This window comes from Neolamprologus brichardi, chromosome 15 (genome assembly GCF_056152115.1).
Source record: "Neolamprologus brichardi isolate AB-2024 chromosome 15, ASM5615211v1, whole genome shotgun sequence".
In the NCBI taxonomy this organism is placed as follows: domain Eukaryota; kingdom Metazoa; phylum Chordata; class Actinopteri; order Cichliformes; family Cichlidae; genus Neolamprologus; species Neolamprologus brichardi.
The window spans coordinates 13,296,040-13,309,788 of NC_142118.1; the positions used below are offsets into that span (position 1 = coordinate 13,296,040).

At 38.3% G+C, this 13,749-nt stretch overlaps 1 protein-coding gene across 7 annotated transcripts in view; it reads left to right on the plus strand.

Moving 5' to 3' along the window:
• LOC102780311 (rho-associated protein kinase 2-like) overlaps positions 1–12,973 on the plus strand; it is a 38,535-nt gene extending 25,562 nt beyond the window's left edge. The window contains exons 25-35 of one of the 7 annotated variants that reach the window (XM_087852795.1): positions 24–212; positions 1,271–1,436; positions 1,610–1,837; positions 2,442–2,509; positions 2,603–2,691; positions 3,630–3,708; positions 3,831–4,095; positions 4,656–4,926; positions 9,420–9,495; positions 9,633–9,894; positions 10,928–12,973. In XM_087852795.1, the coding sequence (XP_087708921.1) occupies positions 24–212; positions 1,271–1,436; positions 1,610–1,837; positions 2,442–2,509; positions 2,603–2,691; positions 3,630–3,708; positions 3,831–4,095; positions 4,656–4,926; positions 9,420–9,495; positions 9,633–9,894; positions 10,928–10,941 (1,707 nt within the window). In that variant the 3' untranslated portion in view covers positions 10,942–12,973. Of the gene's footprint in view, positions 1–23; positions 213–1,270; positions 1,437–1,609; positions 1,838–2,441; positions 2,510–2,602; positions 2,692–3,629; positions 3,709–3,830; positions 4,096–4,655; positions 4,927–5,689; positions 5,782–6,278; positions 6,567–7,226; positions 9,014–9,419; positions 9,496–9,632; positions 9,945–10,927 lie in introns of those variants that run through there. The other 6 variants (XR_015720755.1, XM_087852796.1, XM_087852794.1 and 3 more) reach the window with 6 other exon arrangements.
• The last annotated feature ends 776 nt before the right edge of the window (positions 12,974–13,749 follow it).

Here is a 13,749-nt window from a genome sequence, read left to right on the forward strand (position 1 = left end):
TGATTTATTTTTTTTTCTCTCAGGCTGTGAACAAACTGGCTGAGGTGATGAACAGGAGGGAGAAGGTGCGGGGAGGCCACCAAGGCACTGACACCGAGGTGCACAAGAAGGAGAAGGAGAACAGGAAACTGCAGCTGGAGCTGAAAGCAGAGAAGGAGAAATTCAGCACCGCCATCGTAAAATACCAGAACCAGCTGGCTGAAATGGAGGCGGTCAGTACACCCACACTCCCAGAAAATAAACGCACGGCGTATAAGCAGATACATTTGCCAGAAAGAATCAGTGAGATACTGAGAGAGGCTGAATTTTGATTACCAATTAAAATTCTTACTGTAGAGAAGGAGACGGACAGAGATACTGGGGAAAAAGATTTGCTAGAATTTCTCAATATTTAGTGTCAGCTAGAGATTTGGAGTGCTTTCTACAGGACCTGAGCTGAGAGTGCATAGAAGATGGATGAAGCTTTATTACGATCTATTGGTTTGTTTACTTTTGTTTAAAAGCCTCAAGTTTACTATTATTTCCCTCAGCATCTTGGTTTTTTGAAGCCAGAAATGGCCATATTTGAATGAAAAGTGTTTGAGGGTTGGTAGGGATGGCCAATTCATAGTGGTAAATTCCCAAATAATACTCGGTGGATCACAGACTTCTTGGACAGTTTTGTTTTTGTTTTTTTGTTCAGTTAACCACACACACGGAGACCAAAATATTTGGCTGATTAATTGCATTTAAAATGCTTCCAAGGCTACCGACGGCCCCAAACATAGACAAGAGCTCCATATAGTGACTTTGTGAGCAGTACTGTCAATCAGTGTTGATGGGTATTGTCAGCGGCAGCATGGACACCCAACTTTGTGAATACAGTAAGTCAAGAACGAGGTGATGTAGGACTTTCAAATTGATATCGTAAGTGCATCCACTAGGAGGCTGAGGAGTAGCACTGGTGGCCATTAGTGTATTTATTTTAAAACTGTGGAAGTTTAACTACTAATCTCTAATCATCTTTATTTCTACTGGAAAGTTGGGCACTTTCATTCTGCACATGGACTCTTTTCAGTCAGCTTCAGGTGGCCATTCAAGGAATTGCAGCTTGATATGTTTTGGTTTTTTGTTTTTTTTTTTACTTCATTTAAGATGCTATGAAATTGTATAGGGGAAAACATTTCTCCATGTTTCTGTGTTTCTAATTATTTCCCCAATATTCTGCATTAGATTGATAATGCAGCAAGTGAGAAAGTGAGTTCAGCTAACAAGCTGTTTGTTTATTTAGCTGATGGCAGAAGAGAACCAGATGCGTCTAGATCTTCAGATGACGCTGGACAGTAAAGAGAGCGACATTGAGCAGCTGCGATCCCAGATCACATCCCTCAGCATTCACTCTCTGGACTCCACCAGCATCAGCAGTGGCAACGACTTAGATTTAGAAGGATACCCAGGTAGACCCTTCATCCTGCTGTCACCATCACAAAGATTTGCTTTAACATTTATATTCAGGGCCCGAAAGCACTTCTTTATACCTTTCTTCCAGTCCTTTCTTTTTCCTCATTATGCCTCTTCCTTTTCATCCCTTTTATTTCACCTTAACTTCTCTCTTCATGGTCCGGTGCAGTGCGCATTACTCACTCTCACACCTCAGAATCAATGTCCTTCACCTACCAGCGCACACACAAATCCGTCTGCATCGACACTCGGCCAAACCTTCGCTCGGCTCACGCTCTCTTTGGCTCTGACTCTGAGGACGAAGAAGAGCATGATGGGCATCAGGAGCGGGGCCAAACTCCCCTGGCCCTTACCTATGAACCGTCCTCTGAGCCTGAAACCGAACCTGAACCTAGAGGTGACCCTGCATGGCAGTTCAAAGCCACGATGTGGATTGAAACTAAAGCAAAGCAATTTTTTGAAAGAGCTTTTTACAATATTTATCCATAAAATTATGGATGGACGGTTCATTTTCTTCCCTAATTTGAGTGAGTTTGGAATGAAATAACTCCAAACCCTTGCCTGACACCGCGAACCTGTAGCTAATCCCTGTACAGTTTGGCTTTCTCTCTAATCCTTGCAATGCAAACACGCACAGCTTGATACAGCACGGCTTTGCTAAAATTTATTCCACTACAAAAGATTTGGAGAGTGAAGTTGTGTGTGGATTTCTGCTAATAATTAAGTTCCTTTCTTTCTGGATATCTCTACTATGCACATGTTATGTTTTGGAATTGCAGTTCCTTAGAAATCTTGTAGTTCTCGCGTAATAGTCTCAAACCAGAGGATAGGACATCCTGTGCCTTGCCCTTTTGTATTACTGAGGAATAATTTCCTTTCTGAATGCTATCTTCTTAAAGAAAGTGCCACCAAAGCATGAGACTGTCAATATGTGCTTTTAAGTGATTCGCACAATTAGAGGTTTTTGTCTTTTGTATGTTAACACCTTCCTGTTTTTCCAGACTCCAGGCTGGAGGGCTGGATCTCACTTCCTTCCAAGAACACCAAGCGATTTGGTTGGGACAAAAAAGTAATGAATCCACCAATATTTCTTGCATTTAAAAAAATATATATTTTCCCCATATATTGTTATATTGTTTATTGTTTTCCATTTCCTTTACAGTATGTGGTCGTGAGCAGTAAGAAGATCCTGTTCTATAACAGCGAGGTGGATCGAGAGCAAGCTAACCCTTTCATGACCCTGGACCTTGAGTGAGTCATTAAAAGCACCTTTTAAACATGGAACACATTAGTAAATACAGTGGTCCCTCGTTTATCGCGGGATTAACGTTCTAAAAATAACCCGCGATTATTATAGATGTTTTAAGGCTGTAAAACCTTTTTCAAGCCAGGTCTAGAGTTCTAGATCATCATAACTGTAACCTTTGTCAAATCTCACACTTTGAGAGAGCAGCACCAATCATTGTTAGCCAGTGGTGCTTTGCAATATCATACTAAAATAAATATCTGAATCCCAAATAACTGAGATCATCTAAAATATAACACTGAATTTGATTCAGAACATGTTTTTTTTCTTTTGTTTGTCCAAATTTAAAAAATAATAATAATCATTTTACATTTTAAGTCACCATCTTTTTCATCAAATGCTCCACAGAGAGCATGGTGACTCACCGCAAAGTTAAAGCTGTGCAGATTTTTGGTGGAAAATAATGGAAATTACCATAGAAAAAATCAGCTCAAATAAAGACCACAAAACTACTCAGAACTACACAGAGCAGGTGAAGTCCAGGCATTTTTCACTCTTGAAACTCAAAGGTTTGTGCTTTCAGAGTGTTAAATGCCACAGTTACAACACATCTCTCAATACTGTCCTACTTTATGCCACTTTACCTTAAAGAGACTTGGTTACCCCGATCCAGTAGTTGTCTGGAAGTTAAGGCAAAACTAAAAATGATGAATGCTGCCGGGTGTTGGATTCATCCTCTGGGAATAATCAATCTTTGCAATGGCAAACAGCAACATGGGAATAAGCTAAAGCCAGTGTAAACAATGGGACTTGATAATAATGCAAGACAATAAAAACAACCAATCTTCTTTTCTTTAATAAATTTGAATCACTCTATATAAAGTAGGTTTCTCATACTGGGTGGGCATTAGACTTCATTTCTGCATCTCTCTCACTCTTTCAGTAAGCTGTTTCATGTCCGACCTGTAACTCAGACTGATGTGTACCGTGCAGATGTCAGAGAAATTCCAAGGATTTTCCAGGTAATGAGTTGAGACCATCCCTGTTTCCTTCTCTTTATTTTCTTGCTTTTACAGACCTTCAAGACAAAACTTCCTCTGTAACTTTAAGTTTTAACTGCATTTGCCGCCTTCTGTCTCTCCAGATCCTATATGACAATGAAGGTGAGAGCAAGCGTGAGCAGGATGCTGGAGCTGAACCCACAAACTCTGGTGATCGCGCCTCATACATCAGCCACAAGGGCCACGAGTTCATTGTCACCCTCTACCATTTCCCATCCAACTGTGAGGTCTGCACCCGGCCTTTGTGGAACGTCTTCAAGCCTCCACCAGCGCTCGAGTGTCGTCGCTGCCACACCAAGTTCCATAAAGACCACCTGGATAAAAAAGAAGTTATTATACCCTGCAAAGGTCAGCATGCTCACTCAGGATTTAACAGGAAACTTGATTTTTACGGTTGCACTAAAAATACCCAAGAATCTGTACATAGTACATGCATCTGGGTTCAAACATCTGGTTAACAAACAGCCCAAAATATTAAAATTAATTGCTGTCAAAATTCAAAATAAAGAAAACGCACATAAACACAAGATTAGGATGGCACCATCATGTAATAGATTTATGTATACATCATAGACTCGATATTGGGGTGGGGGAGGTGGGTGGGTCCAAAGCTGTTCTTTCTTGTTCTCGCACACATCAGGATATAATCCACCTCACACAGGCTGCCTGGGTGGAGTGCGCAACAGGCAAGAGACACTAGAGTGCAATCAGATATCACACAAAACTTAAATGGTTAAACCCATTTAATGTCCCATCTACTGCATCCAATATTCACATTCTCACATGTCTACATGTCTAAAAAAGATCAAAGCTAAAGTGGATGTATGAAAAGCTGCAAAATCTAATCTTGGTCATAAAAAGGAAATCTCTCTCTCTTAATCTTTTTTTTTTTTTAATCTTATTAACAGTGAACTATGACATCTCCACGGCCAAAGAACTACTCCTCCTGACCAGCTCTCAGACGGAGCAGAAGCACTGGGTCAGTCACCTCCTTAAGCGCATCCCGAAACACCCGACACTGAGTCCTCCCCCTGTGGCACGCAATTCCCCTGAAAAAATACCCCATTCCTCTCCACAAGTATCCCCACGACCTTCGCCCAAGTCCTCTCCTCGCATGTCCCATCGAGGCGCTGTAAAGATCCAATCCACTCGGCAGCAACCGTCACCGGGGAAGCCAAGGTGAGAAACCCACAAAAATAAGTTTGGAAATTTTACTTTATTCTTAACTATAAGCTTTAATTTTACATACTGTCTAGGGGTATCCCCTTCACAGTCATCTAGGAAAAATGTTTTTCAGTTTTTATTATTATAATAATAAAAGTGAGCATGTTTGAGAAACTTCACCAACATTGATGTTTTAAGAAACTAACTACAGAAGTATAAAAATGCAATTTGTTCGAATATTTATGCAATAAAAATAATATGAGCATTTGTAATTTAAATGAAATAAATATGCAGCAAATGCTGCTTGTTATTTTACTTGACTAATCTAGTGCTCATTAGGAGATCCTTTGTGTTTTGATTTGTGCTTTCTTGGCCTTATTCTCTTCTCACTTTCAATTGTCTGAACCTTTTCTGAGCTTTCGTTAGCATGAAAAATACCGTATTTTTTTCCAAACTGTTTGATTGTGATGAAAAACGCTGTTTCTTAACTACATTGTCTAGCTTCTGCATAGTTGAAACAAACCCAAAGCTCTGGCTGATGTACAATATTTTGCTTTAAACTGACTTCTGAACCTTCCCATCTGCATTAATGATGCAGCATTAATGCATCATTAATGCACAGCACCTCACCGAGCATCAGCAGTGACTTAACTGAGTAGAAGATGGCATCAAACCTTTTGTGGGACTAATTAACTGTATCTGTCTTGTTTTATGAGAACATTAATGCAGTTAGTAGTTTCAACTTTCAGCCACACCCTAACTTGCTTTTGTCCTTCAGCACTGGCCCCATGCTCCGTATCATCCTCCACTGACCCCCGATCTCTTCACCTCTGACCCCACCATTTCTAACGTCTCTCATGCTGGGAGACTGTAAGTAGCATAGCTTGGTGACCCTCTCCACCTGCATCGCTGCCGTGTCTATTAACCCACTCATCATAGAAAGCAGCGTAAAGTACCTGGTGAACCCCTAACCATCCCGCTGGTGCCCCCTTCTGACAGTGGCATGTGTTGTCTAGCATATTAACGCATCACTAAAGGCTGTCTGTTAAGGTACACAGCCATCCAGGTCATCATAGTCTAAGGAGCTTGGAAAGAAAAGCATTTGGACTTCTTTAAGTTTCTCCCAATAGGACTCTCCCTTTTGAGAGTGTCCCTAAGGAAGGTCCTGATAGACACTTCCGATCGGGCTTAAAAATCTGGGCCACTCCACCAATTGCTCTTAGAACTGAAGAAGCTTCTCGGATGAGAGGCGAAATGTCTTCAAGAAACTAAAGAAGTCCAGACACTTTTCTTTCCAAACTCCATAGATCACTAAAGGCTCTTTGACCACTAAAGGCTCCTTGAACGCCTCATACTTGATGTTTCAGACTGTTTGAGTTTGACCTCAAAGACTGGAGTTGGGCATTGGATGATGACGATAATCATGATGATGATGATATGTTCTTCTGAAGAAAGTTAAAGAGGAGGGACAGAGGGTAACTGGACCTCTGCATGAGATGTGTGGCTTTAACGTATTGAGGCATGCTTTTGTGTGCTTTCCAAGTTTACAGCTAAATGCAAGTCACCTCGCTGTTAATCCCGAAGTTACAAAATGTTTCCGTTAATATCACCAAAAAGTAGAAATATTAGGGAAAATTCTGGTTCGACATGTTTGGAAGGAGTAAATCCATGAAATAATATAAAGTTTTTCTTTTAAATCTTGCTTTTAAGATGACAAAAAGTGGCTAGTTAGCTTAGCTTAGCTTAGCATGAACCTCAGGTTATTTCTTTTGAATGTCAGTTAATGTGCAAATCAGCAATTCTCATAATTTGTGGGATCAATATTTATTAGTAGGTTATATTCAAGTGAGACGGGTGCTAGTTGTTTGTCCCTGTTTTTTCCTTTATACTAATTGCTATAGTTAGCCTAACCTCTTTTACAGCAGCCATTTTGACATGAAATAGCAAGTAAACACAACTGTTGCTAATCACACTAATTGAGGCTCTTTAGCTTAAAAAGAATAGAAGTCAAGTGAGTAGCAACACGTGTTTTCCTGCTGTTATATGTCTACGAATGGGCGTCTTCCCTGTAATATTAAACCATTTCTTCTACTTCTATTTTTCTTTGGGCAAACATGCACACTAATAAATATAACTGTGTCTGCCTGCTTTTTTCCCTGCATCTACACTTTTATTGTGTGATTACTGGGTAGCTTCCTTGTTTATTAGTCTATGTGTGGATTTTGTGTGGGTGTGCCTTTGAAGTCCTGCCATACTGTTGGTAGCATACCAGGTTTTTCTCATCTTCTTTTTTGTATTTTCCTCTATCTTCACAGTTAACCCTGGCTAATATTTTCATCCGTGTGGAGTAATGGTGGTCTGGAAGCGGTGCCTACGTGTGTTATGTTTTTTCAGAGAAGACTGTCAAAAAAACCCACAAAAAGCCCTAAAAAAAACACTAATACAGACAGAAAACTGGCTGACGTCATGAGAAAAAGGATTTATTTTTTGGTCATTTTAACAAAAGGAGAATCAGGACAGTCTTCCCATTACAGTGATTCATCCAGTGAAAAGATGCGACAATCTTCACGATTAAACTGCCCTATTTTCTTTTTTCTTTTTAATCATCATAATTATGACAAGACTTTATTTTCTTTTTCTCTTTGCGTTTGTAAAAAGATTACGCATGTGTTTGAACATTTGTATATACGATAAATATCTATAGCTGTGTATCGTAGCACATAACGTGAAGCTAATAGTATATATGATTGTTTCTATGACCACATCACACACTATATATGGTTGTCCTGTAAATGTATTAAAACGGTTTTATGGCTTCTTTTTGAGTGGAAAATGAGCCTTTAGAAGTACATCTGTTATAACATGCGAGAGAACAATGTGAACTCAACTGAAACAATGTTGTTTTTTTTCTTGCGCTTCATGACAATTATTGATGGTTCATATATGTTTAAAATCCCATGTGTAGAATTTTTGGGGTGATACATTAAAAACAATGTAAAAAATCAAGACTTAAGCATTTCAATTAGTGCCTCTGGTGATCGTATTTGTTTGTTGTGCATGCCTATTATTTAAAAGTTTTTGAAATTTGTAGAGAGTGCATCTAAAGCATTGGTGATGTACAACTGCTGCCTGATCGGGTCTAAATGGAAAGGAAATAATTTATATCAATTAACGTGGTGTATGAAACAAAACGTGGAAACAAGGGCTAGTACGTGGTCTCTCAACCCATATCTATCATGTGACTGTTTTTGAGTTGTTAGTGTTAATATTAATGAAAAAGCAGTTTATTCTATATTATATTGGTAAACAACAAAACAGTACCAAATAATTATGTTATACTACAGCTATGAGTGTATTTAAAGTGACCATTTGTATTACACCAGTATAGGTCCGGCTTTGTCTCACTACAGTATGTGGTGGTGAGCAGTAAAAAGCTCCTGTTCTATAACACTGAGCTGGATGGAGAGAAAGCAAACCTTTTCATGACCCCGGACAATGAGTGAGTCATTAAAAGCAGCGTTCAAAAATGTTATGTTCATTGACTAAATGAGAAGTACTTTGTGTACCTCATGATGCAAAATACTAAGCAAATGAAAATTCTAGCAAGGCTCAACGGGAAAAGCTTTGGAATCTGCAAATGGGTTTTAATTTCCATAGGTTTTACACAAAAACATTCACAATCCATCCAGTACAGTTTTACCAAATGCAACTTTGTCTAAAATGTAGAGGATTATCCCAAATTTTAATTGTTTCTAGTTTTCAGACCTCAGCATTGCAGGAAATACCCTTTTGTTGGTTTTTTAAGGGTCCGCTTCTATCAACCAAAGCAGGTGAACCTGTCATCATCTTTTCCATCTTATGTAATACTCAACATGGAGCATGAAGAGTTATAGCAAAATCAAAGCTGTGCAGGTTTGGTGGAATATAATAGAAACTGCTGTAGATAAAATCTGCTGCAATAATGGCCATGAAACTGCTTATAACTGCACAAAGCCGTTGGAAGATGAGTAATTTTTCACTTTCCCACAGGATAGAATATGATGTGCCCGTCTATGTATATGCACATTTTCCTCCTGTAACCCAAGAGTTACACGAATAGAAATATGATATGAACACATGAATGTACATTGCTCTTCTGGGAATCTGGGAAAATTACATCCATATAAAATGTTTTGTCCTTCAATTCATTCAAAATTTTAACCTTTCTCTTAACATTTACTTCTGATTACTCTCATCTAGAAACTGTTTGGAAATTTTTGGTTTTAGTTAATCATGTTGGTTGTTGGGTTTCAATTCATATATATATAATGGATCAAATAAATCTAAACAGAAAGATGACGGCAAAAAATGTGTGATTCAGTTGGTAATGAAATAAATAATCTCAACTGACTTGATTTGCATATTATTGGCATTTTCTTTACAATATTTTTAAATCATTCTATACCTAAAGTAAATATTTTGCTAGGTTAGCACTAGACTTAACTTCTCCATCTCTCTCCCTGTTTCAGAAAGCTGGTTCGTGTCAGATCTATAAGTCAAAGTGATGTGTACCGTGCAGATGTCAGAGAAATTCCAAAGATAAAGGTAATGAGTTGGGACCATCAATGCTTTCCTTTCTGTCATAGACTTTCAAGACTCATCAGCTATCCTATCTTCAGTTTACCCATCTGCTTCAAGTAAATGGTAAGTGTTGCATTTGCCTTCTTGTCTCCCCGATCCAGTATAACAGTGAAGATGACATCAGGCATGAACAGGATACTCCATTGGAACCCGTGCCGCATGGCGATCGCGGCTCCTACATCAACCACAGGGGCCACGAGTTTATCCTCGCGCTCTATCATTTTCCGTCCAGCTGTGAGGTCTGCAGCCGGCCTTTGTGGGACTTCTTTAAGCCTCCGCCAGCGCTCGAATGCCGCTGCTGCCACGCCAAGTTCCACAAGGACCACCTGGATAAAAAAGAGAACGTTATTGTACCCTGCAAAGGTCAGCGTGCTCACTCAGGACTTCAGGGAGAGCTTAACTTAAACAAATAAAGATTCATTTTGGATTTTTGAGTGATTTTATGTACAACCTGAATTCCAAAAAAGTTGGGATGCTGAGTAAAATGTCAAAGACAGGATGCAATGATCTGCAAATCTCATGAGCCCATATTTTATTTATAATATGACAGAGAAAGTATGTCAGATGTTTAAAATGAGGAATGTACTTTTTTTTAAGTTCATTTGATGGCAGAAATGGGTCTAAAACTGTGTACCATCTCTTCTTTTAACAATAGTCTATAAATGTGGGAACTGAGATGCTGGACTTTTGGGAGAGGAATGTTGTCCCATTCTTGTCTCATTTAAAATTCTAGCTGCTCAAAAGTCCTATGTCTTCTTTTTTTATGTTTCATGATGTGCCAAATTTCCATTTGTTGGCTTGAACTGTAGTGTCTCGCTGAAATATGTGAGGCCTTTCCTGAAAAAGACGCCTTCTGGATGGGTATATATGCCTTTCGAGATCATGGCTGCACAATATTGTTTTTTATCTTTGTCCCTTGCGCACAGAGATTTCTCTGGATTTCCAGAATCCTTTGATGATATTATGGAATACAGAAGATGACATATTCAAAGTCTTACGCCATTGTCTTGAAATTATTCCATAATTTGTGAGTGGATTATTTTGCATCTCTGCCCATTTAGAGGTGCTCATTTTATGTTAATTGTTGCCAGCTAATCTAATTGGTTGTAAAATGTTCCTTTCTTTTACTTTTCCAGCCCTTTGTTGCAATGTTACATCAAAGTGAGCTAATATTTTTTTCATGTTAAGCATTTGATATCTTTTCTCTGTCCTGTTGGGAATAAAATAGGACGTTATGAGATTTGCCAATCCTTCCATTCTGTTTTTATTTACATCATACAGAATCCCAACTTTTGAGGAATTGGTCTTCACAGATTTAGCTAGCAAATGTAGGTGTGGATTTTGTGTAAGCAACCTGGGATTTCTCATTTCCTTTCTTGTGTTTTTCTCTTCACAGTGAACCCTGGATAATATTTCTGTTCACATGCAGTAATGGAAGCAGTGTCTACATGTGACAGAAAACTGGTGTCATGACAACTGGGATTTCATTCGAGGAAAATGCATGCTGTATCCTTCGTGATTAATTCTAATTTGTTTCCTGATCATTGTCATAGGCGTGTGTGCAAACATTTGTATACACATTAAAAGATCTCTCTTTGTATCATACCACACAAAGTGTTGCTGTATATTGCTGTATAAATCAGCACCACATCATCCAGTATATATGGTTGTCCTGTAGATTTATAAATACAGTTTTAAGTGGAAGGCTTTACATTTTCATGAGCCTTTATAATTACAACTGTTATAACACATGCCAGAATAATCTAAACGATACAGAGACAATGTTTTTATTCCCATTTGTGATAATTATTGATTGTTCATATACAGTATGTTTAAAATCTCAAGGTGATCCATTAAAAGAAACCCTTTAATAACAATAACATAATACATTAACAGCATTTCAATGAGTAGCTCTGTTGATTTATGTTGTTCATTGATGTCCGTTATTAAAAACTATTCAGACTTACTTTGATATAGAAAGTGCGTCAGAAACAGTAGTGATGTACAGCTGCTATCTTGACCAGGTCTTTAAAAGTAAATCAATCAATTTCAAAGAAAAAGGATTAAAAACAATAAGGTTTAGTATTTGATTTTTAAACCTTCATCTCACATTTGACTGTATACGAAATGATAGTGTGTAATTGGGAAAACACATTTTTTGCTTTTTTTATTAAACTGCCGAACAGCACTAAAAAAAAAATAGTTGTTATAGTTGCACTGAAGCCATCTCTCCGTCAGTGGTATCACATCTGACTACAGCGTATTTTAAGAGACCATTTGAACTATACCAGAATAGGTCCGTCTTTATCTCACAAGTGCATGTGGAGTGAGTGGGCTCCACTAAAATAAATCTTTCAGAACAGCCTAAAGCCAACTGGCACTCATCATACATAATGTAATAGTTCATCATGTTGCCCAGATGCTAAAATCATTTTTCATACTTGCAGGTCTAATCCATTCTGTCTATCAGCTGTGTGACTGTTCCGGTTAAATTGCAAATGAATGAACCCTGCTGTACAGGCCACTGAGGTCTCAGGTGACATGTAGCCTCCTCCTGGTGTTTTTCTTCTTTTTCTCGTCAGTGCGCAGTTAGTCTTTTAATTTTATTTCCAGTTTTTAATTTGCAATTCAAAAAAATGAATTATTTTTTGCCTAAAGCATTATGTAAAGTACTTGAGTTATTTATCCTACTTCACATTTCTCCTCCACTTTCTGAGATAGGATTTCTTTTTTGTATTTTTTATGTTTTAACAGTTTTTTTTAGAGACTCTAATTACTTTATGAATTAAGGGGTTTTTCTAATTGATTCATTTACTTTTGTGATTTTTGTGTGTTTTTGAATAATGGGTGGAAAAACATAAGTAAGCTTGCAATAATCAATCAACTGCCAGGAGCACAGCATTCCTGGCTTTGACCTGACTTTGCTTTTTACTGCCTCTGCTCTTCCCTGTATATCTGCTTTATGAGGCTGGATTGTCAAGTGGACTTTTTTTCACACTCTAGCGTTTACATAGATTTTTACACAAAACAACATTATTTCAAAATGTGACACTCCGAATTTGGCAACCTTACAAACTCTGGTAAACTCCAACCAAGTTACGCAGTACAGCATCTGTGAATGCACAAAACACCAAATCTTAAAGCAGGTGGGCTACAGCAGCAGCCTACATCAGGCGCCACACCTACAAACAGAAAACTGAGGTTGCCATTCACATGGGCTGACCAAAATTAAACAAAACGTTGGAAAAATGTTCCCTGGTCTGATGAGTCTTTCTTTTCTAACATTTGGACAGAAGGGTCATAATTTGGAAGAATAGATTCATCCTGCTTTGTAGCAACACTTCAGACTGGTGATGGCGGTGTAATGGTGTGGAGGATATTTCTTTAGCGCCAACTGAGCTGTTAGAATGGCCAGTAGCGGCTGGGTTCAAATAGGAGACTTGAGGCAGAGATGAGGTGCAGACCAACTACAGGTTTACTCACCAACATTAAAATACCAAAGCATAACATGGCATAAAACAATGTAGCCCAGTGGTGGGACACGGTGCCAGCAACAGCCTCTGATGTAACTGACAGCCCTTTACAGACTGCTGCTAATTGGCCCTCAAGCCATACCGTTATCTGGTGTTACGTAGTAAACATCTTATCGAATAACCCTTATTAATGCCAACCAATACTATAGATATAATTACAATACATAATTACAATTATTAAAGCAAATGTTTTCCTGCTTGATCTACCAACTACAATCTACAATAAAACTAATATGGCTATTTAACGCCCTCTAATATCACATGGTGCCACTGGGAATTATTAAAAAGGCATTCGGGATGCCTGGGGACTCTTGGCTTTTGGCCTTTTGGCAATATCAAGAGAAAATGGACGTAAGACTATCCTCTCATCGCAATATTAACTTAGGGTATACGTTGTCTCTCCTACTAATTAGGTTACACATCAGGTAAGTGTTAAAGTAATGTTTTTCCACCAACTTAACCACAACTTAACTTTCCATACTAATTGAAATTTCTTTTCCTAGGCAGAAAATGACCAGTAGCACCTGGAAGACTGCCCAGTTTAAAAAACAAAACAAAACCTAGAACCAAATAACCAATAAAAACACAACAAACTTTTTGTATAAGTCCCCTTTTTAAAAATAAACAGATAAACATATACAAGTGATTTTAATATTTAGAAATGAAGAAGACCTTCATTACATAA